Here is a 25,235-nt window from a genome sequence, read left to right as displayed (position 1 = left end):
GATAATATAACACTATACCTACTAACTAGTATCTCTACCTTCTGCTATTTACATCATATAACAAGACATAAAAGCCTTTTAAAATGTATTTCCTATTTTTCTAGCCGGTGGAAGCAATTATAATGAAATTTTCCTGAATGATAGAGCAACATATACCTAGTAAGAAATTTTATCGTACATTATGTGAACGAAGTTTCAGCGAACTGAAGCATTTAGATAAACAATAAAAGGTAATTTAAAGTATGTAGACACTAGACAGGTATGTATTAGATCACAGATGTAATAATAACACGAGTGTGTTTACGTATCAATTTACTATGAACAATAATTAATAATTTCAAATGCATCCAATGATAACGGAACACAACTTATGTTGCAGCACGCTCGCTCTTCTCCATATGGTCACCGTTTCTTTTTATTTGGTCTACGTGTCCGATTAGGTTGCAATGGATTTTGTCATTCTTAACGATGGCTCTCTAATTACTGACCGACTTTAACGCTTTTCCAAGCAAGAATTACTGTAAAATTTAGGACATACTGAGCATACTTGGTCGACATCCATATAGTCATGCTGCTTAACCGATAATAGTGTTTCTACCTACTGACCAATTAGTACAATTAGCCATGATTACCTCACAATTCACATCCAGATTTAACACACTATGACTAATTTGTTGTAGGTTGGTAGGTAATATATTATGTCCTAATGAAAGGAAATCCTATAAAATGGTGGTTTTATAAAATAATCCGTGTCTCCGCACAGGGACTATACCGATAAGGCAAATGTGCGACGTCCTTATTTACCATAATTGGTTCTATCTAGACAGGCACTGACAAAGCGGGTTATTTATGCATCACAATAAAGACAGGATAAATCTAATAGGTGGCCTTTAACTCTTAATAATAATTGACTGCCTTTGTTACCCGTCATAAATCGTTATAATACTTTTTGTGTATTTGCTTTTGTATGTACTTAGTTAACTGCGCTGCACTGTCTCTAAGAAAATGTAAAATATAGAGTATAATATATTTCTCTAATTTATGATACTTATAATATTTCATAGCCATTAACAATAGTTATGGTTTGCTATAATTCATATCAAATGCCAAGGTGAGCAATTCTAACGAATGGGGAAAATTATTGGTCTAATAAGATGCGTCGTTTTGAACAACAAGACGAGAGAATTGAAACAATACTTGATTCATGTTGTTTTTATAAAAACAAATCTATGTGAGGCTAATTACGAAGCTCTCAAAATTTAAAATATTGCAAATAGATATAATATAAAATTCAATTATTTGCAGTTTTGTTTTGCGTTTGTGGCGCGTTGAGAGTAAAATTTCAAGGTCGCGTCATGGCAATGTGGCAATACCGTCACATCATTATTGTGTGTGGCGACGATTTCGTATATTTAAATCTTGCCAAAGAAGTTTCACTTCTGACTCGTGAGCTCGCCACACACGCTCTTTTTTTATTTAGTAACAAAATATACACAATTACCTATATATACATAGTAGGTATATTCTTTAAATAATGGATATTTCGATCACGTTATCACAAAATTTTCAACTCAATAATTGCAGTTGCATTCATTATATAAAATGACCATTGATTACAATATTAATTTATCATTTCAATGAAATCATTTATCAGTTAGGTACATCTGAGTATACCTACTGCTTGGATCGATAATAAATTACCGTTATGCAATTAAGGTGTGATATTGATGTTTTTATTTCTAGAACATTTTTATACTTATTGATGGACTATCGATTTATATAAGTTGATCGTAAGATAACTTTCATTTAACCCCTTACCGCATACAAAGCCATGTATGGACGACGAAGTTTATGAATTTTTTATAGGCTAACTATAAACAATATCTAAAAAAACTACCTTACATCTTAAACAGCATTTCATCGAGAATTGGAATGTAATTAATTTATACAGTGTAACTATTATCCATCAGATATATTATAGATTTAGTCTAGCGCGTGCGACGGTTTGGGTGCGCGGAAAAAACCGTGATTTTCAAATTAAGATTTCAATATCAAAAAGGTGAGTAAAGCCATGAAAAAAAATATTACTTCATTCTTTAGTCTTTCTAAAATAAGGTAAAACATTTGGTTAGGTTATTTTTCTTGCTTTAATCATGTTTTTTTGTACTTTTCCAAATCTGTCATATTTGGCTTCGTATGCATTCCGTCCAAAATATATTATGTCTTATGTGGCTTGGTATGCATTCAAGGATACTTTCACTGATTGTTCCAGTATCGATCCTGGACACTTTTATCTCACTGCTAAGCATGTAAATATCATATCATCTCATGCTATATGCCACTGTATGATTTTTAATTAGCCGTTTCAGAGCAAATGCGAAAGTCAGGGAAAGCTCTTATTACCAAAAGACGTGGTCGTCTCTCAAAAACTTAGAAACATCGGCATCTCTGGAGTCTCATCAGTATTTCTGACTCGCCAATTGCCACAAAAAAGCTATGAAAAACTCTAGGACAGCTCAGGACATCTAGATTTTCACTTTGATTCTGTACGATCTGATGGGATTAGTCATTACCGAATTTGGAAGAAGAACGCCCGTCAGCTATGCCTATATTGTTCCAATTTCGTTCCTTCACGTTATGTGAAAAATATAACGTGTTTTTATGTTATAATGACAAACGTAATTGTTTTAAGCAATTTCACGAAGTATAAGTTGGCTGTGATTCTGGGTGTTATTTAGGTATCCATATAAAGTACTAACATTTCGCCCGAGGCCTCGCCCGCGATTTCAAAGAAAACCCCGCATAGTTCCCGTTCCCGTGGGATTTTCGGGATAAAACCTATCCTATGTGTTAGTCCAAGTTACCCTCTATATTATGTGAATTTCATAGAAGTCGGTTCAGTAGTTCACGCAATTGCGTGAAGGAGTAACAAACAAACACATACACATAAGTCCACCCTCACAAACTTTCGCGTTTATAATATTAGTAGGATAGGATTTATATAAAGTATATGTAGTAACTATATCAGTTGCCTTAGCATTCAGGATACAAGCCTAAGTTTAGTTTGGGGCTTAGCAACCGTGTGTGTGAAATTAATCCGGAATATGTTTTTATTTTATTAATTAGTTACTTTTTTCTAATTGCATACGAAGCCATATATGACAGAAAAAATACAACAAACACTGCATACGAGTCCATATATGGCGCCGTTATATATTTTCTATAATATAAGTAAATAATTTTTTTTCTCAATTTGATCTCATAATGTAAGGTTTAATAAACACTTTTTTGCAAAAAAATAATTTTTATTTCATCTCCTTAATAATTCATGCAATAAGGGGTTAATGAAATAGCATAATAATTAAGTTTTTAGGTACTTAGAGGTTACCAAAAGAAGATAGAGCAGTACCTAGAGCATATTGATGTTAAGCTGTAAAACTATGTTTTATAGGACTTTTCCTGTTTGTTCATTGCTTGTGATACATTTGAAATTTGAATTATTGTATATTTTTTAATTGATAAGCTCAAGGCCTTCTAGCTTCCTGTAAAGTGACGATTGAAAAAATATATAATTGAACCAAATGTGTTTATTAGTACTTAGTTAACTATATTTTTAATATTAAATATGGTAACTATAATAGGCGGTGATAGTTTCCTTTACAAAATAGTTATTAATTATTCGTAAGTACCTAACTATGTTATTTTTTAATTAAATAAAAAATAGATTTATAGTTCAACTTTCAAGCTTATCTATCGGTTCTTAGGTTATTATGGTGACCTTTTACTGATAATATTAGATTATAAACATTTCCTGTCTTTCGTTTAGTAGTTAAGACGATGGTAAAAATAAGGTAAAAGTGCCTACTTACATCGAAATCAGAATTACTACTGTAAATCATAAAAATTCGTAAAAAAACCGTTAGGCGTTAGCGAATACGTTCTCATCATTCATGCATAAATCTAAAATTAAAAAGAAAAATAATTTTATTAACGATTTCGAATACAAACATCATACAAGGAAATTTTTGTTTTGAACTTGATAATTATAATTCTTTCGAAGTCATTACAATATGTTTGTCATGCCATGTTATTTAGATTTCTATGGTCTCCATACAGTCTAGCTTTATCATATCTGTAATCGATTGTAATAATTACTCTTAATTGTATTCTAATGTACACTATAGTGTTTCACGAATTACTAATGTTATTTACATAACAAAATGCTGACTGATAAACTTTATTGCTCCCAATGATTCACTCGGTGAGTTCATCGCTATATCGTACTAAACGTTTAAGATTCTAGCTATTCATATACAGAATTTTTTGAATTTAGGATAAAATGGTGTTAGAAATAACAGGAGAAACTACTGAAGCCTATTTGGTATGATTAAAATTTGTTAATTTGGAAATCACATTACAGGCCACTTGCCTTCGCACGAGTTAATCCCGGGTCGTTACTTAAGATGTAACCTTGATGTAACCTGATACCTTATTGATCGATCAATAGTTTTCGAGAAGCCAGGACGAGCTAGTTATTTATAAAAAAGTCCGGTTCGAAATAAAGATAATTTTCCTAAAATTTGATCATAATCGAATCCTTCGATCACCTTTCGATAATTTAATGACGTTTATAATCTTATATGAATAATAAAAGATAAATAATTTCATTATACGATTTATTTCATAATTTCTATTACATAATCAATAAATACATAGATCTATATTTCCTTAAATTACTATTAATACATTTACGACTTAGACATAATCTCCTTCATAGCTAGCTCAATCTTCAATTGAATACACGCCACTCTTTCTTGGAATATTTGGTTTACTAAAGCGAGTCGTTTTTGCTCTAATAAAGCATTTTCTTTGATCAATCGTTGTTTTAATTCCTGGTCTTCTGGGCTACAATTCTCTTTTTCCTTATGTAGACCACCTTCTTGTTTATTCTTCAAAGCAACATGACTCCTAAGTTTAACAATTTCAAACTGTTCCGAGTTGATTTTGGCTTGCAGTAGCGATTTGAGTTGAAGATATTCCGCGTTTTCCAATTGCAGTCTTAGTACTTTCAGTTCTTTTTCCGTTAATTTGGGCCTCTCTATGACTTCTATTGGTTCAGTTTCTTTTGTTTCTGGTTTGAAGTCGAAATTATCTTCGAATTCTACTGGGAATGCTTCAACGTTGGGCGAATCAAAGTCTACAGGGAATGTTGGATCTTGTTGTACATCTGGTTCTTTACTATCTATTGCATCATTGCTTGGTGTTTCTTCTTGTTTCTTTTGTTCGTCTTCTGTTTGTTCGTTTGTTTGTGTTGGAGCGTCTTCCTGTTTGTCGTCGATGGATGGCTGCTGAGTCGACAACGAGTGCGGCTCAACGGATTTCTGAACTGCCCGTAGTTTTCTCTGTTAAATAAAATTGATAAGTTAAGGTTTGTGGCCTTTTGCTTAAGACTTTAGAGTAACAAAACAGTCGTGTAATATTTTATGCGTCTTTTGTTTTACAGTACGTTATTAGATAATATAGTTTTCATGAGACTATAGTCATGCCTATAATACAGCCGTAAATACAAAATTTCAGAGTAATTAAATTGGCCATAGAATGTATAAATTAATCATTGTATAAATTATTCTATATGTGGTAAGATAGAGGAGGAATATAGCTGCAAGTATTAATTAACATTCCCGCGCCGGCCGCGGCATGGTGAAGCCGGCGTGCATTTCTGAATGTATTTAGCTCAGGAGCGACTCTTGCTTGTGGAGATTGTTTATTTAGGAAAAATAAATAAATAATTATTATTTTTGTGTGTATTTTTATATATCAGCTTAAATGTTGGTAGTAACCACATTTTCGGACGGAAACCAAGTAAATGCAACATTTATAATTTATGTGTCTGTCTGTCTGTCTAATACATCTTCTTACTAATTTCTGCATATTATGTTAAGTTATTATTTAAGTACCTTTAGCTGTGTAACAATCCGCTGCGCCTCCCACAGCTGCTGGTCCCTCGCTGGCGTTGTGAAACCGGCGTGCATTTCTGAATGTATTTGGCTCAAGAGTGATTCTTGCTTTCGAAGTTCTGAACTGATCTCACTTGCTGTGTCCGGGAAGTCGGGGGGGATCGCTAGGAGTGGGGGCACGTATCTGGAAATTTGGTAGTGGTTATAAATATAAATAAAAACTTGAGCGATGTCAAGGGACAAACGGATGGAACGAAGTGTTAAGTTAGAGAGAGACAGACAGAGAACCACGCGCACGCCGCACGGCTTACAACTCTAGCAAAAAGTGTCGTGACAACTTTTCGTAAGAATTTTTTCACAACGCGCGATAAGGAACTTCGTTCCAATAATTAATATTACTAGTTTTTTTATCCCGAGATGACAGATGTAGGGATGAAACGGAAATCCGGCTATACGGTATTCGGCCTATCTTATACTAACTAATATTCGTATCCGAAACATAGATACGTGGTTGGCTGAATATCCGTTATCCGGTATTATCGTATAAACTATTCGTATCACCACTACATGACACTGGGTAAAAATATGGCCTACTTGAAATCAGCGGCGTCACTCGCGTGATACCGTGCTATAATCTATTTCTCTACCAAATTTCAAAAAGATTTGATACATTGTTTTTGCGTGAATGAGAATCACACAACCAAACATTGCAACAAACTTTTGCGGTTATAATATTGGCTGTTACTTGGAAATGATTTAAGAAATAATCAAATCGATCAAGCAGTTTTTTAGTTAAAGCGTAACAAGCAAACAAAAAATTAAATCTTTCCTCTTCGTCTAATATGTAGTACGAATAAAAAAGGTGGCAAAGTCGATTACTTTTTATGAAAAGTTATCAGTTATGAAAATGTATACAGTGTGTTAGGTTGTTAATGTATCAAATAATATACTTATTGAAATGTTCTATTAACACAATTGTTATAATAAATTTGCGCCTTCAAAAATCTGTGGTCACTTTTTATGTAATGGCAACATTTGTTTTTGTACTTCCTCTTCTCTGCGGACATTGCTCGTGTAACACATATAGTTTTCATCGTAATAAACTTTTTCTTATAAAACGTGCACCTAGGTTTTTATTGACTATACCAACAACAATTATGCACCTTACAAGGAAATATTTTATATTCTTCACACAAGGCCAACTTAATTTACCAATTTAATTGTGTACACAGCAAAAAAAAATCGAAACTTTTTTTGAAAGTTTTTTTAGTGATCATAGTGCAGTTTTTTCTTATTACACTTTATTCTTCTTTTGGTTTGCTTAATAAATAATTGTCCACATTTGTATAAACAATAAAAAAACAATCAAAGGATTGCCTTCATAGAGAGGGCAAATAGGCTTTACTTTACGTTATAATGTGTACATTTTTTGAAATGAAACTTCGGCGCGTTGAGAGTAAAATTTCAAGGTCACGTCATCGCAATTTGACACAACATGTACATGAGTAAGGCGACGATTTTGGTATCTTTGAATCTTGCCAAAGAAGTTTCACTTCTGACACGTGTGCTCGGCTCACACGCTCTTTTTTATTATCTCCTGTCGTTACACCATCTACAGGGTAGAAACTTCTCTATGAAGCGTTTTATAAAGGTTTATAACATTTTCACATAATATGAGAAAAAAAATTTACTTACTTTGTCAAACGAACGTCTGGGAAGAGTTTATCTGCTTTGCTGATGAGGTAAGATAGTAGATTCTGTGACATGTTCAACGCTGGACCCATCACATTTGATAAGAGTTGAATATTCACATGATTTACCTGAAAATTGTGCATTTTTATATTATTTTTTGAAAAAAAAAATTAATAAAATAAAATATTCAAGAGTTCTTCTTATGGCCACGGATTTTTCACGGATACGATAATTTTAAGTTAGTTGACGTAAATTTAGTATTCAGAATTCATTTTTCAGAATTCGAGTTTTTTTTGCGGAAGAGATTTTAATGTGCGAAAAACTTTGCCACATGAATGAACCATACCATTCTAGATATTCCATAATGTGAAAGTAAGTTTGATATTATTATTAACTGATATTAAAAAATTACCTGTTCATTAGCCAAAACACTTTCAAAGTGTTTCATAAGCCACGCCAATAGGCTGTAATTAACAGCTGGTAGTTTGTTCACGAGGGCCAACATGGTAACTTCCCGCTGTGGTTCTGCTATAGCCGTGGCCTGTTCGAATTGCCCGTGAAGCTCTTGTGTGAGAATAGATTCGGGTAATTCACTGAAAATGTTAATATGACGGGTAAATAATAATGTAAACAGTTGTTTACATAATGGATTGACTCACAATTGCCTACTAAAAGGTCGTGAAAAAGTCTGCCTTAGTCGTTTTAGTCTGCCTAAACGCGTAGGCAGAGTTTTACTTCAGTCCATTTTTAAGTGTAAGTGCAACTTTTTATTATATATCATTACAGATACGTACAACAATATATGTACTTTATTTTTTCAATTTTCATTATTCAAAGTTCCATCTAAATCCTTCTAGCAGCTCTTTTGTGAAAGAGTAACAAACATTCATAGATCTATCCATCCTCACAAACTTTCACATTCACAACATTACGATCATACATAAAATAAATAAGTATGTCCGTGTCCCAGCAGTGCGAACATATACAGGCTGATGATGATGATAAAATAAAGACATATTCATCTAGTATTTTTTGTGTTTGATTTTACGCGAGTATTATACATTTAGAAGATTTTAACGGATTTTAAACGCTCTGCCCGTGACATATATGTGCGAAACGCCAGGAGATTATAATATAATGAATAAATCGCGTTTAAAATCCGTTATAATCTTCAAATTCTAAATATATTCACCTGATAAAGCTCTTCAGCATAGCACAAGCGACTGCTACATCCCAATGGTATGGGAATGTTGGTCCGCGGTCTGTGTACAGTTTGCGTAGTTGCTGTAGTTTTATTTTGTCGGGTTCTGTGCGATACATTTGGTTTGATTTGATACCGTGCGCCTGAAAAAACAAATTAAACAGTAGAAAAATACAATCATGAGACAGGTTTCAAATCCACATCGCCATACCTTGACGATGCGTTCTTTTATCATATACTATTTAATCTCTTTACAGATCTCTCAAAGATAAAAATATATCAATATCGGCAAAGTGGGTAGGACTTTGCTATGGTTAAAACTTAAAATCTACTAAATTTCTGCTTACGTGATACATAAATGTCTCGATGTCGTTAGTTAATTCATATTTGAGATATTTTATATAGAGCAAAGCAGAAAACTCCGACAAAATACTAGAACTAGAGGAATGGGAGTTTTTAAAGCGATTAAATTCCATTTTTATCCACTTTAAATGGACAGATTTAATTCAAACTCTATACACTTATCAAAGATCGGAGACAATAAAATTTTCATGAGTTTAAGCATGTTTTTTATGTATGTTAATTATCAAGTCTCAACGTAAAGAGTTACCTATCGTACTATTTACATAACATCCCACTGCATTTTAAAAGCTGTCCTCGGTTTTTAGTAACAATACGTATTTTGTTTAGCGAACCATTTCAATGTCATATCCACTCCTACATAATATGCTATTAAATATCAACTTGCATCTGAATGTCATTATTATTTATTCGATATATTTGCATTGTGAATATTTATAATCTTTGCAAGTATGTTACTGTCCTTGTAAGTATGGGTAATCGTAATAAAATCGTACTGATTTTATACCCCGCGAACGAATTTTGTTGGAAAAAAACAACCAAAAATTGACGGAACATCTATGAACGAAGGTCTACTTTTTGCAGTGCCAGTTATTATACGAATACATAACGGAGAAGTTTTATATTTATTTTGGAGTATGATTTATTCAGCAGAAATGAAACTTTTCGTCACATCGTGGTTTATTAAATAAACCAATTTCTTTCAACTTTCATTTCCTTGCATATGTTTTTGGAAAGAAATGTTCTGTTGTAATCTATTAATTGTATCTATATTTAATTAAATATTACAAAGCTAAAGAATTATTTGTTTTAACGCACTAAACTCATGAACTTCTAGTTTTCATTGATTTTGTTGGATAGTTGGTTTATCAAGGAAGGTAATATAACATCACGCCACGACCAAAAGGGCCGAAGCAGCAATGAAAAATATTGTGAAAATAGTCCATAGGAGCAGACGAAATTGCGTAGGTAGGTATAAATAGTGTAAATATAAAATAATAAACCTGCAAATAATCGATACTGTCCCTCACGACCAGAGGCAGGCCAGTGTCGTCGTGACATCTCGAACGTTCCACGGATTGCTGCAGTGGTACTCCGAATATTGGCAGAGCGACTGGAAAAGAACGATTAAAAATATTTTATATGCTTCATCATCACGTAGTTTATTACAAGTTGAACATGAATTTAATAAAAAATTTATTGAAGTGAAACTTCTTTATCGGGGTTGGAAAAAAATTTAGTGTAACATTTTTTCGTTACGCGTGACATTTTTCCGTTACGCGCCATATTTTTCTTATCCCTACCACGCGTGATTCGACGTATTTCTGTAAAGTTGCATATAGTAAATTATTCTTTGAAAAATAAGGTCATAAAGAAGTTTCACTTCTTATGTGTGTACTTATTTAGTTATGAACAGGAAAAGTTAAATTTTATGATTGGATAATTTGATGTTACAAACCTAAGTAGAAAATATTGTTTAGTTTTACAAACACATTTAACTGTGTGTATATTTTCGTATTTTTTACGTTTCTATGTTATTCTAAAAACATCTATCTACATTATATACTTCTAGAAGTGCTACTCGAATGCAGTATCTTTCACTCTTAACGATAATACGCTAACTAATCCACCAAGAAGACAATTACTTATATAAAACCAGTAATTCTATAAAGTAGTGGAATAACTCTAATCTCTCTACAAGATTATATTACAATAGTTTTATATTGCATTGTAGTGTGGAATGTTATTTATAGTCGATGTTCTTTATTTACAAACCAGTCGTAACATTAGATATACATAAACATTATTAAATATCTAGTGAAACACAATTTTAACAATATAATTTTTAAGAAAAATCGCATAAAAATTAAGAGTTAAAAACTCAGTGTTGATTTTTTCCTATAAGCACAGATATCATATAATCCTTTGATGAAGGGGTTTACAAATGAAAAATAATAGATTTTCCTATAAAATGAAACGGTTTAAAATTTTACAAGCTATTGAAAATTATCACACAATAAAACTTAAAGTACCTATTTTAACAATTAAAACAGAAAAAAACCATTACTTAGATAGGCACGGAAAAAAAGAGATAGATAGTACCTACACGTTTTATATATTTTAGCCGGTTTGAATTTAGCCAAAATAATTGCAAAATATAATTTTTAAAATAATAAGAATAATAGGGGCTTAGTTAAATCTAAAACTTATTATGATCATTAAAACAGTGGTATAATACCACACATACCCAAACCATCATCTCTAAAAAAAGGCTGTATTTTTGCCATATACTTACATACCTATATCGAAAATGATAACAGTTAAAATTAATCATACACCGAACGTATTATTGCATCTAATGAGACGAGTGTCATTCGTTGTAACCTTGTTTTCGCTTATATGTACCTAATTATGTTAATTCGTATATTGTTATGAATGTCAAGCACTTTAGTTAATTCATATTTCTTGTAATTATAAGTATTTATAATCATTATCCTAATGCAGGTGGAAGAACAATAGGTTTAGATGTAGCATGTTAACTAAAGAATTAATGCGATTTACAGAATAAACAAAAAATAATAATTTGGTAAAATCTGTCAAAAAAAACAAAAACTTTAATATTAGAGCATGCCTTCGAACATTCTGGACGTAGACAAGCTAATCAAGGAATATAAAATACCTCCTTACCTTCACACTCGTAGTCATTTAAAAAAGGATTAGTGCAAATCATAATAATTATAATATTGCTATTGGATAGTTACACAATTTTAGTTAACTTTTATCAGTCGCCTTGAGTTTTGTTTTGTTTCGTTGCCACAGATAATAAACTTGACGTTCTTATCGCCATGAAAGCGGGGCCTCGTTTAATGCAATTTTTCGAGTAAGTACATACCATACACCTACTGTATTGTTTGACAAATGTATAATTTACGAGATGACCAATTTTTTTAATGAAGCCAAATTTATAATAATTAAAATATTAAGTATATGTGTTGCCACCTAAAATTGTACGATCGTAATAGGAGTAAAATGCATACAATTACTCCATCTTATCTCTATTGGTACAGTGGAGCGCTCGTAACAATAACGAGTAAGATAGGGCGTATTCAGAAAGGAAGCTTGAAACTTATAAGCGCTTATCGGCGCTTGTCGGCGCTTGTCAACGCTGGTTCGTTCTACACAAAGGAAGCAGGTTGAAGCAGATCAAAACAAATTTTATATGGCAGCGCCCAGCGCTGACAAGCGCTTGTTGAAGCTTATCGGAACTTGTCGGCGCCTATCAGCGCTTATCGGAGCGTGTTCATATATTTTCCTGCGCGGGTAACCAGCGCTGACAAGCGCCGGTAAGCACCGATAAGCGCTTATAAGTTTCAAGCTTTCTTTCTGAATACGCCCTTAGGTTCGACTGCCGGTTGTTAGTTGCGTACAATAAGGTGTTATCATTTATGTAATTGTTATCATACTAAATGTGTGACTAGTCTGCAAATTTTTGTTCAGATTTGCGATATCTCTGTCTATTTATACATAACATTGCATGCCTACACTTTGGATACATAACATGGCTACACTTTAGTCTATACGTGCATATGCTCAACCATTTGAATTTTGAAGCAATATAAATTAATTAATGAATAAAAAATAGAAAGATAGATGACTCCTACGGTGCATTTACATCAAACGAACATATAGCTAGAGCTAGAGCAAGAACATTATTTCGAGATCTTTTAGTGTAAACGCAAGAATCGTATTCAGTGCTTTTCAGTAAACATTGCATAAAATATTTTCGAACGCATCAAAAACAACGAAAGAATTCTCTACGTCTGTTTACACTCAAATAATTTGACATAGTGGGGTTAGAATGAGCATTCGCTCGTTTGATGTAGATGCACCGTAATAATAAGAACATAACATTAAACTCACCTCCAAGGGTAAAAATTTCTTCAAAAGGCACCCCTGTAGTTACCGTCGACGGAACTTTCGTCAACTTCTTATCTTTCTTATCCTTATCTTTTTCTTTCACCTTCTCCTTTTCTTTATCCTTAACCTTTTCTTTGTCTTTATCTTTAACTTTCTCTTTCTTGTCATCTTTCAATTTTTCCTTTGATTCCAATTTAAATTTCGCCTTTTCTTCTTTCTCCTACAAATATATTAGACAATAGATACAATTTGTTTTATAAATAGGTACGTACTAAAGCCTAAATGACCAAACATATTAAGAAAAGATAAGTCGATAAATAGGTTAATGAAGTACCTAGGTAAGTACTTAATTACGTATTTCATTACAATAGTAGTATTTGATGTGTACGAACAAAATGATACCTAATTGGCAAAAATGAAACAATTCTTTATGTACACGCACTTACTATTGTAGGTAGGTACTTAACTGATAATGAAATATTTCAGTTAAGTCTTGCGAAGTTTAATGAAATCGAAAATCTCTGATATGATCTGCATATCAAATCAAACAGATTGAGTAAAAATAATAAATTGTTTTTTTTTCTATTATTATTTATATTTATGGGTATAACATTGCTGTGGCTCACATAAACTAAGCAAATAGGCTTAATTTGTCATACCGAAAATATTCTAGCAATTTTTTGCGGTACCCACTGACCCAGATTGAATAGGTCACAATAAGTAGAAATTACAACCGTCTCGTTTTTAATTTACAATCGATTCATTATTTATGAGAAATAATAGTATCGATTGATAAACTATTATTATCATTGCCTTATTTTTATCTCACCGTAAATTAGAATAAACATATTCAACCACAATATTAATTAAATAAATATAACACTAAGTTTTTCACCGATACGCGAATTTCAGTACAATGTTAGGACGCGATAAGGATATCTAATATCTATCTAATCGAATACAAATAAATCGAACCTTGGTAAACACGCTACGCAGGTGATGCATATCGCGATTTCAAAACAACTGAATAAAGTATGACTGTCCGCCGTTTATCCGCCAAGGCCGTGTCTGACTACCTAATAGTGAAATTATGTATAGATTCAACCAGCCGTGTAAACTCATGGTGACGTTTATGGAAGTAACAAAACATAGCAAATTGAGCGTAAACAATATTACGATTCCAATAAACGTCGCTCAGTGTCGTGTTCATCAGAAGAGACAGAACAATCAATTCACAATAATTCCAAAAGTTTTCAAACTTCGGTCAAGTGAATGGTACATTGGGACGACAATGAATCTCATTTTGAAACCTTGTCCGGAACATTGTTAAAATTGCAATTAAATTATTTTTTGCTGTATGTTCGTGAAAAAAATTCCAAAAGTTCTGCAAACTTGGGGAAGTTTTCGATATAGTATTTCATATCACGTATTTGCAACCAATCTCAGTGTAATGTCGATACAGACTGATGCAGTACGAGAAATGGATTTTGGTTCATCTACTCGTTATGCACACAAAAATTGGTCCAGGCGTTTCGGTGTATCCGCGACACGACAATTATGTTGTACTAGCTGCACTCCGCAGTTTCACCCGCGTGGCTCCGTTCCTTTTGGTCTTAGTGTGATGATATATAGCATATAGCCATCCTCGATGAATGGGCTATCTAACACCAAAAGAATTTTTAAAATCGGACCAGTAGTTCCTGAGATTAGCGTGTTCAAACAAACAAACAAACTCTTCAGCTTTATAATATTATAGTACAGATTATAAAAAATAGGAATGTAGAATGTCATTTACATGGAAACAGGATATAAAACCTTTCTGTTTCAGCTCTGTCGTAAGTTCTGTACTTGTGGAATTTCGTAGAAAAGGCTGTATGACGATTTAAGGGCTTAAAATGCGTGTTTATTATCTCGTCAACTATTTATTTTAGCAAGAAAACTAATTAGAAACTATTTATATCTAATTTAAAGACCTATTCAGACCTATTCTCATTCACCTCAATCAAGAATTAAAAAATGATAGCTGCACAATTTTTAAACAAAATTAAAATTATATGATTTCTGTAAATATTATTATTTCCGTCGCTTGTAACTTTTTACCTTTAAGACTTACAGAATAATCATGTATGAAAAAAATGTAAGTAATTTTGTCTTCTTTGAACCCCTCATAGACACTTTTGTGATTAAGTAAACAATTGAGAAGTTATTTAAATTATACCTAATTTTAGCACCTTTAATTCAAGATGGCGGCTAGCGCCTGGGTCCATCAAGGTCGAAAACTTGGATTTTTATTAACCTTTCATACCTAAACAATATTGTTTCAAAACATTTTCTACGCCACCTTTTGTAGAGCAGAGGCTTTTACACTTCCCCACAGACTGGACTAATTCGCCAATTTATTTTAATCATCACCACCACCGCAACTTATTATTTTGAATGTTGCCCTATTTGAAGTCGAAATTGAACCTTATTGGTCTATCTCACAGATATAAGTACATATATGTATATCTGTGAACTTATACAAAATTTTTAAGTTAAGGGCCGGCGCCCACTGCCGCGTCATGCTGCAGCATCCTGCGATACGTCGCGACATCGTGGCATCGAAATAAAGTAATTTGAATTCTAAACTGATTGAAATAAGATTCAAAATAACTTCATTAGTAATAAAAACCTCTGCCCTGCCATGCCATACCGTGCCGGCAGTGGGCGCCGGCCCTTACATTTCTTCACGTATGAAAATGACGTAATGAAACCGAGTGAAATGAGTACAATAGATTTTATTACAAAATTTTAAATGATGTGGAACAAATGAATGTTTCTATAAAAAATCTAAAGTATAAAATTCAGTTTCACCAAGAGATATTATGTACAAGGATAAATAGTATATAATTTTGTATATAAATTTGTTTTATACAAAGTATAAATTTTATATAATAACTTGCTCTAGCTAAGTTGACATCGGGCAAGCGAGCTTTCTTTGAATATTCCGTTGTTTTCACTTGTTTACACTAAATGTATTTGGCATAGTGAGGGTAGAATGAGAATAAATTACATTTTTACATTAACAGGTGTAAAATGTCTTACCTTATCCTTCTCTCTTAATTTCTCTCGCTTCTCCTTTTCTTTCTTCTCTTTCTCTCTTTCCTTCTCCTTCTTTCTCTCTTTTTCATTTAATTCCTTTTGTTTAGTAACATCTTCAAGGACCTTCTCCTTATCTCTTGACTTTTCCCTTTTTTCTTTGCTCTTAGAGGGAAATTTGAAGGATTTTGTTTTTTTAGATTTTGAGGGACTTCTACAATTTATATATTAAAATAATTAGTGTTGTGATAATTGGGTAACATAGCTGACTTTCTTAAATCATATACTCATACATAATGCTATAGGGTCAATCCAGGTAATTTTGAACAGGGGCGGTTTTAAACAACTACTTACACTTTAACCATCAGCCCCCGGAATCACAGACAAAACAGAAAATCTATCGGGGTCTCATTGGGCCGCTCGGTGGTCAATGGGAACTCAATTTTTTGAGTTTGAGTTTGAAACGTTAAATATCTATTCTAAATAATCCTTTTTGAACAACGCTATATTTCCATATCTGATGCCGGGTTTCAAACGGTCAAACCTTTGGAAATATGTGCTAACTAGATGTGCCGTGCGGTTTCACCCGCATTGCTCCGCTCCTGTTAGTCTTACCATGATGATATATAGCCAATAACCTTCCTCGATAAATGGGCTATCTAATACTGAAAGAATTCTTCAAATCGGACTAGAAGTTCCTGAGATTAGCGCATTCAATCAAACAAACTCTTCAGCTTTATAATATTAGTATAGATTGATTATAGAAAAAAAAAATCTTGTAAGTGGTTTTCAATCAGCTCTGTACACAATTACCCAGATTGACTATAATGCAATTTTCAAAACTTTTAAGTCAATTATATTATAGTTAATTCTTACAATATTTGATCTTTTACACTTACTTAGTGTCTGTATCCTCTTCTGGAGAACTTTCACCTTCCAAAGCTGCGTAGCCTCTATCTTTTTTCTCTTTTTTATCTTTTCTACGGCCTAACAAGTCTTTTTTAGATGGCTTCTCGTGATCACCACCATCACTGACTAGAAAAAGTGTAAAATAGCAACAAATATTCTATGATTCTGTTTTAAAAGATGAATAGGAAATTCCAATTTAACAAAGACCAAACTTACAATCACTTTCATTGCTTTTTCGTCCAGTTTCTGAGGCATATAAGCCAGGAAAATCCTTTTCAACATCTGGACTTTCGAAATCCATTTTCGCAAATAAAAATTATTTCCAACACCATCTAATTAAATCGACCATGTATTAATGTTTATTTTTGCATGTTGCTTTTATCACAAACTTTGATTAGATCAATAAAACTGAGAACATGAAATACCTATATAAAATTAAAAATTCAACAATCTAAGTCATTGTCACTGTCAGATCTAGTCTGTGATCTGTCACCAGTATATTTTACTCTGTGGTCTGCCGTCTGTCAGCTCAATTATTTAAAGGCTATCAATGTTCATATTTGTGTTTTATTTACCGTCTAAATTATTTTATAAAGGCACGTTATTAATTTAGACCAATAAACTTAGAGTATATATACTATCTATAGAGTGCGAACAACCAAGTGGGAACAGTAGGCACAGGTGGGAACAACACGACGCTCCCGCCGCGAGCGCTCGCAGTCGTGGTTGAGTGCTCACGAAGTGCGTTGCTCTGGATTTTTTTCATATTTACGAATAAACGTGGTGAAATGTGCAGTTCTATCTTGCAAAAACGATACTAGAGAATACACAAAATTGAAATCCACTATCACATTTCATCAGTCAGTCGATTGTTATACATCATTTTATGAAAATAAATCTAGCATCGCGGGGGTGAAGAGTAGGTGGGAGGCGGACACGCGCAGGCTCGCTCGCGCGCCTCACTGCCGCCACGTGATCGTAGTGATGTGACCTGACCAACGCTGTACTCGATATAAAGTTTACTAGAAGAACTATATTTTAACAAATTATTTATTTAACTTTAAAATTAAAACTCTCTGTGGTGTGTTTTGTATGATACACTTTCTAAATTATGAATGCGAATGTTATTTATTTTTTATTTATAGCCTTTATTGCCAATATTACAGGTTACATTTTTACTTAAAACTAAAATTAAATTTATATGTGGGTGCTGGCGTGTCCTTGTGACACAAAGGCCTCTTCCAACTTCTTCCACTCGCCACGTTCTTTCGCCTTCCGTAGCCATAGCGGCCCCGCCACTCTCCTTATCTCATCTGACCACCTTTTTCTTTGTCTTCCTCTTTTCCTTTTAGCATCTGCTCTGGGAGTCCATTCAGTAATGACCCTTGTCCATCGGTTTCCCTTTTCTCTGAGCATATGCCCTACCCACCTCCATTTAAGAATCCTTGTCTTTTTTACAACATCTTCTATTTTTGTTATTTTTCTTATATCTAAAGCTTTTTTTCTATGTTTTTTTGTATAACCTAGTATGCTCCTCTCCATAGCTCGTTGGCATGTTACCAATTTTGTGTCATGTTTTTTTGTTTTAGCCCAAGTTTGGCAACCATAGGTGAGTATTGGCAAAATGCAGGTATTGAATAGTCTTCTTTTGATTGTGATATTGTATTGTGTATTTTTAAATATTTCTTTCAGCGACCAGTATCTCTTCCAAGAATGGGCAACCCGTCTCTCAATTTCATGTTCCATTTGGTCCCTGAAAGCTATTATTTGACCTAAATAAATATAAGAATTGACATATTCGATTAACTTATCTTCTATTTTAATTGGGGTTCGCGCTCTATTTGCTATGATTTTGGTTTTTTCATAGTTAATCGATAGTCCCACTTTTTTGCTTTCTTGTGCCAGTTGAAGAAGCATGGTTTGAAGGTTTCCAGGGTTATCTGATATGAGTATTATATCATCAGCAAATCTGAGATGATTCAGATTTGTCCCATTAATGTTTATGCCGAAGTTATCCCAGTCTAATTTTCTAAAGATTCCCTCTAATACTGAGGAAAAAAGTTTTGGTGAGAGTGGGTCTCCCTGTCTCACGCCTCGATTTATAGGGAATACTTCACCTTCGGTTTCCAATTTTACTCTGCCTGTGCTGTTTTTGTATATATTCTTTATGATCCTTATGTATTTATTGTTTATTCCTTGATTCTTCAAAGCTTCCCATATAGATTGGTGTTCCAGTGAATCAAATGCCTTGTTGTAGTCTACAAATGCCATGTAAAGTCGATAGTTGTATTCATGGCTTTTCTCAATCAACTGTTTCACCACATGAATATGATCCGATGTAGAGTATCCTGCTCTAAACCCTGCCTGTTCCCTCGGTTGTTCTTCGTCGAGCTTTTTAGTGATACGGTTAAGCAGTATTTTTGAGAAAACTTTATATACGTTCGACATCAGGCTAATTGGGCGATAGTTACCTATTTCGGATCCGAAATCCGAATGCGAATGTATTATAGTGTAAATGTAAAGTATGTAATGTTACGATATATTTTCTGAACCGCTAAATTGATATTGAAGATTTTGATAGTAGAATGGATAAAATTAAATAAAAAAAATTATTAATATTATTTATTATATTATCATTTAAAATTATTAATTATTCCTTAATATTTTTTACCATTTTTAAAACATTATTATTATTGTTTGATTTATTATTAAATAAATAGCACTAAACCCGATCTTTTATTTTATTAACTTTATTATTTAAAAAGTACTCACGTTTTTCTGATATTCCAATCAAACATATTTTTTTAAAGTACTTATAATTAATACAAAAAAATTTCTTATATAATATTTAATATTCAAATGGAATAAACAAACGTTATTCAGTTGGTAAACAAATTTAAAATTACATATTTATACTTTATTCATATATTTTTCCTTTAATAACTTATTGAACATAAAATTTACTTATGATACATATTTATTTACATAACTTATCGATAGTTTTCAACACGCAATTGATATCTACCCATCCCTATTTGTCACACACACATCTATATAGTATCTATATCTCATCTGCCTACGATGCGCACTATGCAATTTGTGCAATACACTCGCTCTATACTATTGTAATATATACTCTAAGCCAATAAATAACCCATAATATTAAGCTGTTTTAAACATCTCCTGTAATGTTCGACGTAATGCCTCCTCCACACTACTCGCGAAGTTCCTCGGCGAAGTACTCTGCCGAAGTTGACTGAAGTCCGCGGTGCTACACTACACACTCGTTCAACTTCGCGAGGAGCGCATACGTTCCTATTCAGAACAAACTTCAGGTAACTTCGTGCCCTTTGACTCGGGCGCAAAAACCGACAACAAATGGAAGTCGGCCGAGGCGAGGTAAAGTTGGACGAAGTAACCCGAAGTGCCTCTCTACATTATTCTATTCGTCTAACCTCGTTCAACTTCGCGAGTAATGTGGAGGAGGCAAAGAATGTCATGTGTGTCAGACGGTAACGGTCTCAGACTCAGAGCAATAAACCTATAGAGTACTTGTATCGAGCGTATACAATTTACATATATTTGTTTCTCTCTATCTAAAGAAAACGTCGTATGAAAGAATGAGATAGCTATAGACTACAAGCTACGTTTCAACATAGTCATGGCACCATTTTTACTATAGGTACGTATATAAATAGATAGAAGGTGATAGTGATGGGATGTGCTTCAATCGATAAAATCGTGAATGCATTTTGCATTTACGGTTTCGTGAAATAATAAATAATAAAAAAAAACAAAATTAATAATTAATTTCAGTTCAATACATTATTTGTTTAATCCTACGAATATAATTAATGCGAAATTATGCGAGAATGGATAACCGATTACAATGAAATTTTGTACATACACACATAGGATAGATTTTATCCCGGAAATCCCACGTGAACGGAAACTGTGCGGGATTTTCTTTAAAAACGCGGGCGGAAAGCTAGTATATTATAAAATAAATTTTAAATCTTGAAATGTACCTAATCCTACTACTATTATAAAGGTGAAAGTTTGTAAGTATGGATGTATGGATGTTTGTTACTCTTTCACGTAAAAACTACAGAACTTTGGAAAAATTACTTTTGATCCCGTTAATCCCACAGAAATGGGAACTATGCGGGTTTTTCTTTGAAAACGCATGTATATCAAGTATGTATTTTAATAGTAGTTTCTCATCTATGAGAACTGTCATTTAATCAACCGTTTAATTTTCACATAGTTACACAAGAAACTTATGTGTAAAAAAATTCCAAATAAAAATTCACCTTCTTTAATCAAATGTATTTATTATGTACAGGAACAAAAAAAAACGTAAGCGTAAGATTGCACAATTCTTCTAGAGTTCGAAATGCAGTGAACACAATCTAGCAAATTTCGACGGCGTCCAATCTACTCGTCTCATGTTTTATACCCATTTTTTATTTAGCTCTGGAAATCTAAAATAAAATGTATTTATTAATAATCTAAAAGAGAAAATAATAAACAACAAACTAAACACATAAGTCAAATAAAACTACCAAGTGGTATTTTTTATTTTCCTGCTGTAGAAAATTTACATCTATTATTTGCAACAACAACTACATATAAATCTGATATAAGAAACAAAATAAATAAATCAACGTTAATATGAAATAGATTTTTTGTCATAAATCGATAATATACGCTGGATGTGTTACATCACTACGGTGGTAAACAAAATGCCAAATGTGTTAATATTGTGACATTTTTTAAAATTATTTAATTCTTTTGTATTCCACAACCCCAGTGGGTAAATGTTACAGTTACAACATAGAATAATTATAAAAAAGCGCTTGATAAAACCTTCAAATAGGGTAGGGGATATAAATATTTATCAATTTGCTGAAAATCACTTACCGATGGAAAGATATTTTCTCATTGTTTTCATCCAAAACTCCCATTCGACTAGTGATAGCCGGTAGCTAAACATACAATAGTGATTTTAGCACACTGAAAAATAAAAAGAAACACTATACACTTTATATTTTCTGAATATTTCGTTAAAAACACTTGATGCACCGAGACCTCCAGCTGGAAGGCAAACAAAATATAGCCGGCGCGCTACGTTTGAAGACAGTGCAGATACTCTATCGCTATCTCAATCTGGCTTATGCTGTTATTGACTAAGAGTAAGTAGATTAGAAAATATGTATTTTGTTCTGTCTCAATATAAGAACTCTATAGGTTTATTGCTCTGAGGTCTCAGAGCATTATGGTAGGTAACACGGTTTTTTGCTAAGAGCAATAATTAACCTATAGAGTTCTTATATTAAGACAGAACAAAATACATATTTTCTAATCTACTTACTCTTAGTCAATAACAGCATAAGCCAGATTGAGATAGCGATAGAGTATCTGCACTGTCTTCAAACGTAGCGCGCCGGCAGTCAGTTTGTTTTCCAACCAGCTGGTGGGCTCAGTGCGTCAAGTGTTTTTAACGAAATATTTAGAAAATATAAAGTGTACAGTGTTTCTTTTTATTTGTCAGTGTGCTAAAATAACTATTGTATGTTTAGCAACCGGCTATCACTAGTCGAATGGGAGTTTTGGATAAAAACAATGTAAAAATATCTTTCCATCGGTAAGTGATTTTCAGCAAATTGATAAATATTTATGTTTTAAACCTATTTGAAGGTTTTATCAAGCGCTTTTTTGTAATTTTATGTTGTAACTGTAACATTTACCCACTTTATGGGGTTGTGGAATATAAAATAATGAAATAATTTTTAAAAAACGTCACAATAATATCACGTTTGGCATTTTGTTTACCACCGTAGTGTTGTAACACATCTAGCGTATATTATCGATTTATGACAAAAAATCTATTTCATATTAACGTTGATTTATTTATTTTGTTTCATAAATCAGATTTATATGTAGTTGTTGTTGCAAATAATAGATGTAAATTTTTTACCACAGGAAAATAAAACATACCACGTGGTTGTTTTATTTGCCCTATGTGTTTTAGTTTTCGTTTGTTGTTTATTAATTTCTCTTTCAGATTATTAATAAATTCATTTTGTTTTAGATTTCCAGAGCTAAATAAAAAATGGGTATAAAACGTGAGACATGAGTTGATTGGACGCCGCCACAATTTGCAATATTGTGTTCACTGCATTTCGAGCCTACGTGTTATCAAGATGGATACTCTAGAAGAATTGTGCAATCTTACGCTTACGTTTTTTTTTGTTCCTGTAGATAATAAATACATTTGATTAAAGAGAGTGAATTTTTATTTTGAAATTTTTTACACATAAGTTACCTACTTTAAATGTGTAACTATGTGAAAATTAAACGGTTGATTAAATGACAGTTCTCATAGATGAGAAACTACTATTGAAATACATACTTAATATACATGCGTTTTCAAAGAAAAACCCGCATAGTTCCCATTCCTGTTGGATTTACGGGATCAAAAGTAATTTTTCCAAATTTCATTGTAATCGGTTTAGTAGTATTCGCGTGAAAGAGTAACAAACATCCATCCTCACAAACTTTCGATTTATTAGTAGGATGTTAGGAAAATGTTTTCATTAAGACTGTCCTTTTATTAACTTGTTAAAATGCTGCATGATTCCTTCATGCTGACTGTGCCTTTCTCCTCACTCCCTTAACTTTATCATCATTTCCTTCTTTATTTTAAATTACATTTCAAGTTTTAAAATTTCTTTTATAATGTACTACTTTTCCGCCCGCGTTTTTAAAGAAAATCCTGCACAGTTCCCGTTCACGTGGGATTTCCGGGATAAAACCTAACCTATGTGTGTATGTACAAAATTTCATTGTAATCGGTTCCGCAGTGAAAGAGTAACATCCCTTCTCACATAATTTCGCATTTATTATATACGTAGGATTAAACAAATAATGTATTCAACTGAAATTAATTATAAGTTTTGTTTTTTTATTATTTATTATTTCACGAAACCGTAAATGCAAAATACATTCACGATTTTATCGATTGAAGCACATCCCATCACTATCACCTTCTATCTATCTAAATACGTACCTATAGTAAAAATGGTGCCATGACTATGTTGAAACGTAGCTTGTTGTCTATAGCTGTCTCATTCTTTCATACGACGTTTTCTTTAGATAGAGAGAAACAAATATATGTAAATTGTATACGCTCGATACAAGTACTCTATAGGTTAATTGCTCTTAAACGTCGTATTCACGGTCCATCTTGACGTACGTCCCGCCAAGGTCATACACGATGCACGACGCAAAACGACCGTGAATAGTCTTGACGTACGTCAATAATTATTATTATTACGTTGCTGGATGTGCACGACGAATTTTTCGTCCAGCGAGCATCCCCACCACCGCGAACGTCGTGCAAGCGCATCGTGCATGCTTGATCGTGAATAGGCTTGCTGTACAGCAGATCAGTGTTGCCAACAGAAATTAATGTAAATACTTGGAAACGTGGCCTATTGATATGATTTTTTTGTGATAACTTAGTAGTTAGTTTAGTTTTGTGATAACGTAGTGAGTACATGAGCAAGCAAGAAACAGTTATTTTATATTTTTATGTACACAGGAAATACCCAATTATCATTACTTTTGGATCAACCTAGTACACATGGACAGTTTATATTCAGAAGTTATTATTTTAAAAGAACTCCAAGGCGAATTGTTGAATAACAAAGATTTTATGCAAAAGTCCACTGCAGAAAAATGGCAATTTATTTAAAAAAAATGTCCTAACGAATTTGTTTGTTTAAAAAAAATGATTAGCTATATTATACTCTCTGTTCCCGCCACTTCAGCATTTACTGAAAGAGTCTTTTCGGTCATGAATGTGAAGTGGCGGGAAGAGAGAAACCGAGCTTCATTAAAAATTAATTAAAAATGAGCTCTTGAAATAAATTTAGATTTGGAATGTTTGGATTCATATAATTCATTTAAAAATAATGAAAAATTCTTAGGTACTGCAAAAAGTACAAAAAAACACATTTTTAAAAATATTTATTTACTCTTTATACATCCAGCACAGTGGATTTCTGGTGGTTTCAGAGGTCTCTTCTGGTGGGTAGCTTGATACTTCGGTGGCA

The 25,235-nt window shown here is 32.8% G+C and overlaps 2 protein-coding genes across 3 annotated transcripts in view; one reads left to right on the top strand and one right to left on the bottom strand.

The window, feature by feature from the left end:
- Window positions 1-25,235, top strand: part of LOC123700808 — a 535,837-nt gene that overhangs the window by 11,645 nt on the left and 498,957 nt on the right. Inside the window, exon 2 of the mRNA XM_045648148.1 lies at window positions 10,184-10,189. The gene's annotated coding sequence lies outside the window, so the exon portion shown is untranslated. The remainder of the gene's footprint in view (window positions 1-10,183; window positions 10,190-25,235) is intronic.
- On the bottom strand, window positions 4,660-17,559 carry LOC123700786 (ralA-binding protein 1). 2 transcript variants are annotated; one of them, XM_045648114.1, is made up of 10 exons: window positions 17,332-17,559; window positions 17,106-17,241; window positions 16,213-16,420; window positions 13,132-13,348; window positions 10,215-10,324; window positions 8,842-8,993; window positions 8,062-8,242; window positions 7,653-7,777; window positions 5,958-6,141; window positions 4,660-5,402 (listed from the first exon to the last, which is right to left on the bottom strand). In XM_045648114.1, the coding sequence occupies exons 1-10, from the start codon at window positions 17,414-17,416 to the stop codon at window positions 4,749-4,751; spliced, it is 2,052 nt and encodes a 683-aa protein (XP_045504070.1). In that variant the 5' UTR covers window positions 17,417-17,559; the 3' UTR covers window positions 4,660-4,748. The 2 variants fall into 2 exon arrangements, with proteins under 2 accessions (XP_045504070.1, XP_045504071.1); XM_045648115.1 differs by lacking the exons at window positions 16,213-16,420; window positions 17,106-17,241; window positions 17,332-17,559 and adding an exon at window positions 14,104-14,157.

The sequence above is a fragment of the Colias croceus genome, chromosome 20, assembly GCF_905220415.1.
Source record: "Colias croceus chromosome 20, ilColCroc2.1".
In the NCBI taxonomy this organism is placed as follows: domain Eukaryota; kingdom Metazoa; phylum Arthropoda; class Insecta; order Lepidoptera; family Pieridae; genus Colias; species Colias croceus.
Note: the sequence above shows the minus strand (reverse complement) of the source record. Positions and strands in the feature narration are given on the sequence as shown.

Coding starts and splice junctions, on each gene's coding strand:
- LOC123700786 (XM_045648114.1), bottom strand. CDS start 17,416: ATGGATTTCGAAAGTCCAGATGTTGAAAAGGATTTTCCTGGCTTATAT. Junction 17,242..17,331: donor AAAAAGCAATGAAAGTGATT/GTAAGTTTGGTC, acceptor CACTTTTTCTAG/TCAGTGATGGTGGTGATCAC. Junction 7,778..8,061: donor GTGTTTTGGCTAATGAACAG/GTAATTTTTTAA, acceptor CACAATTTTCAG/GTAAATCATGTGAATATTCA.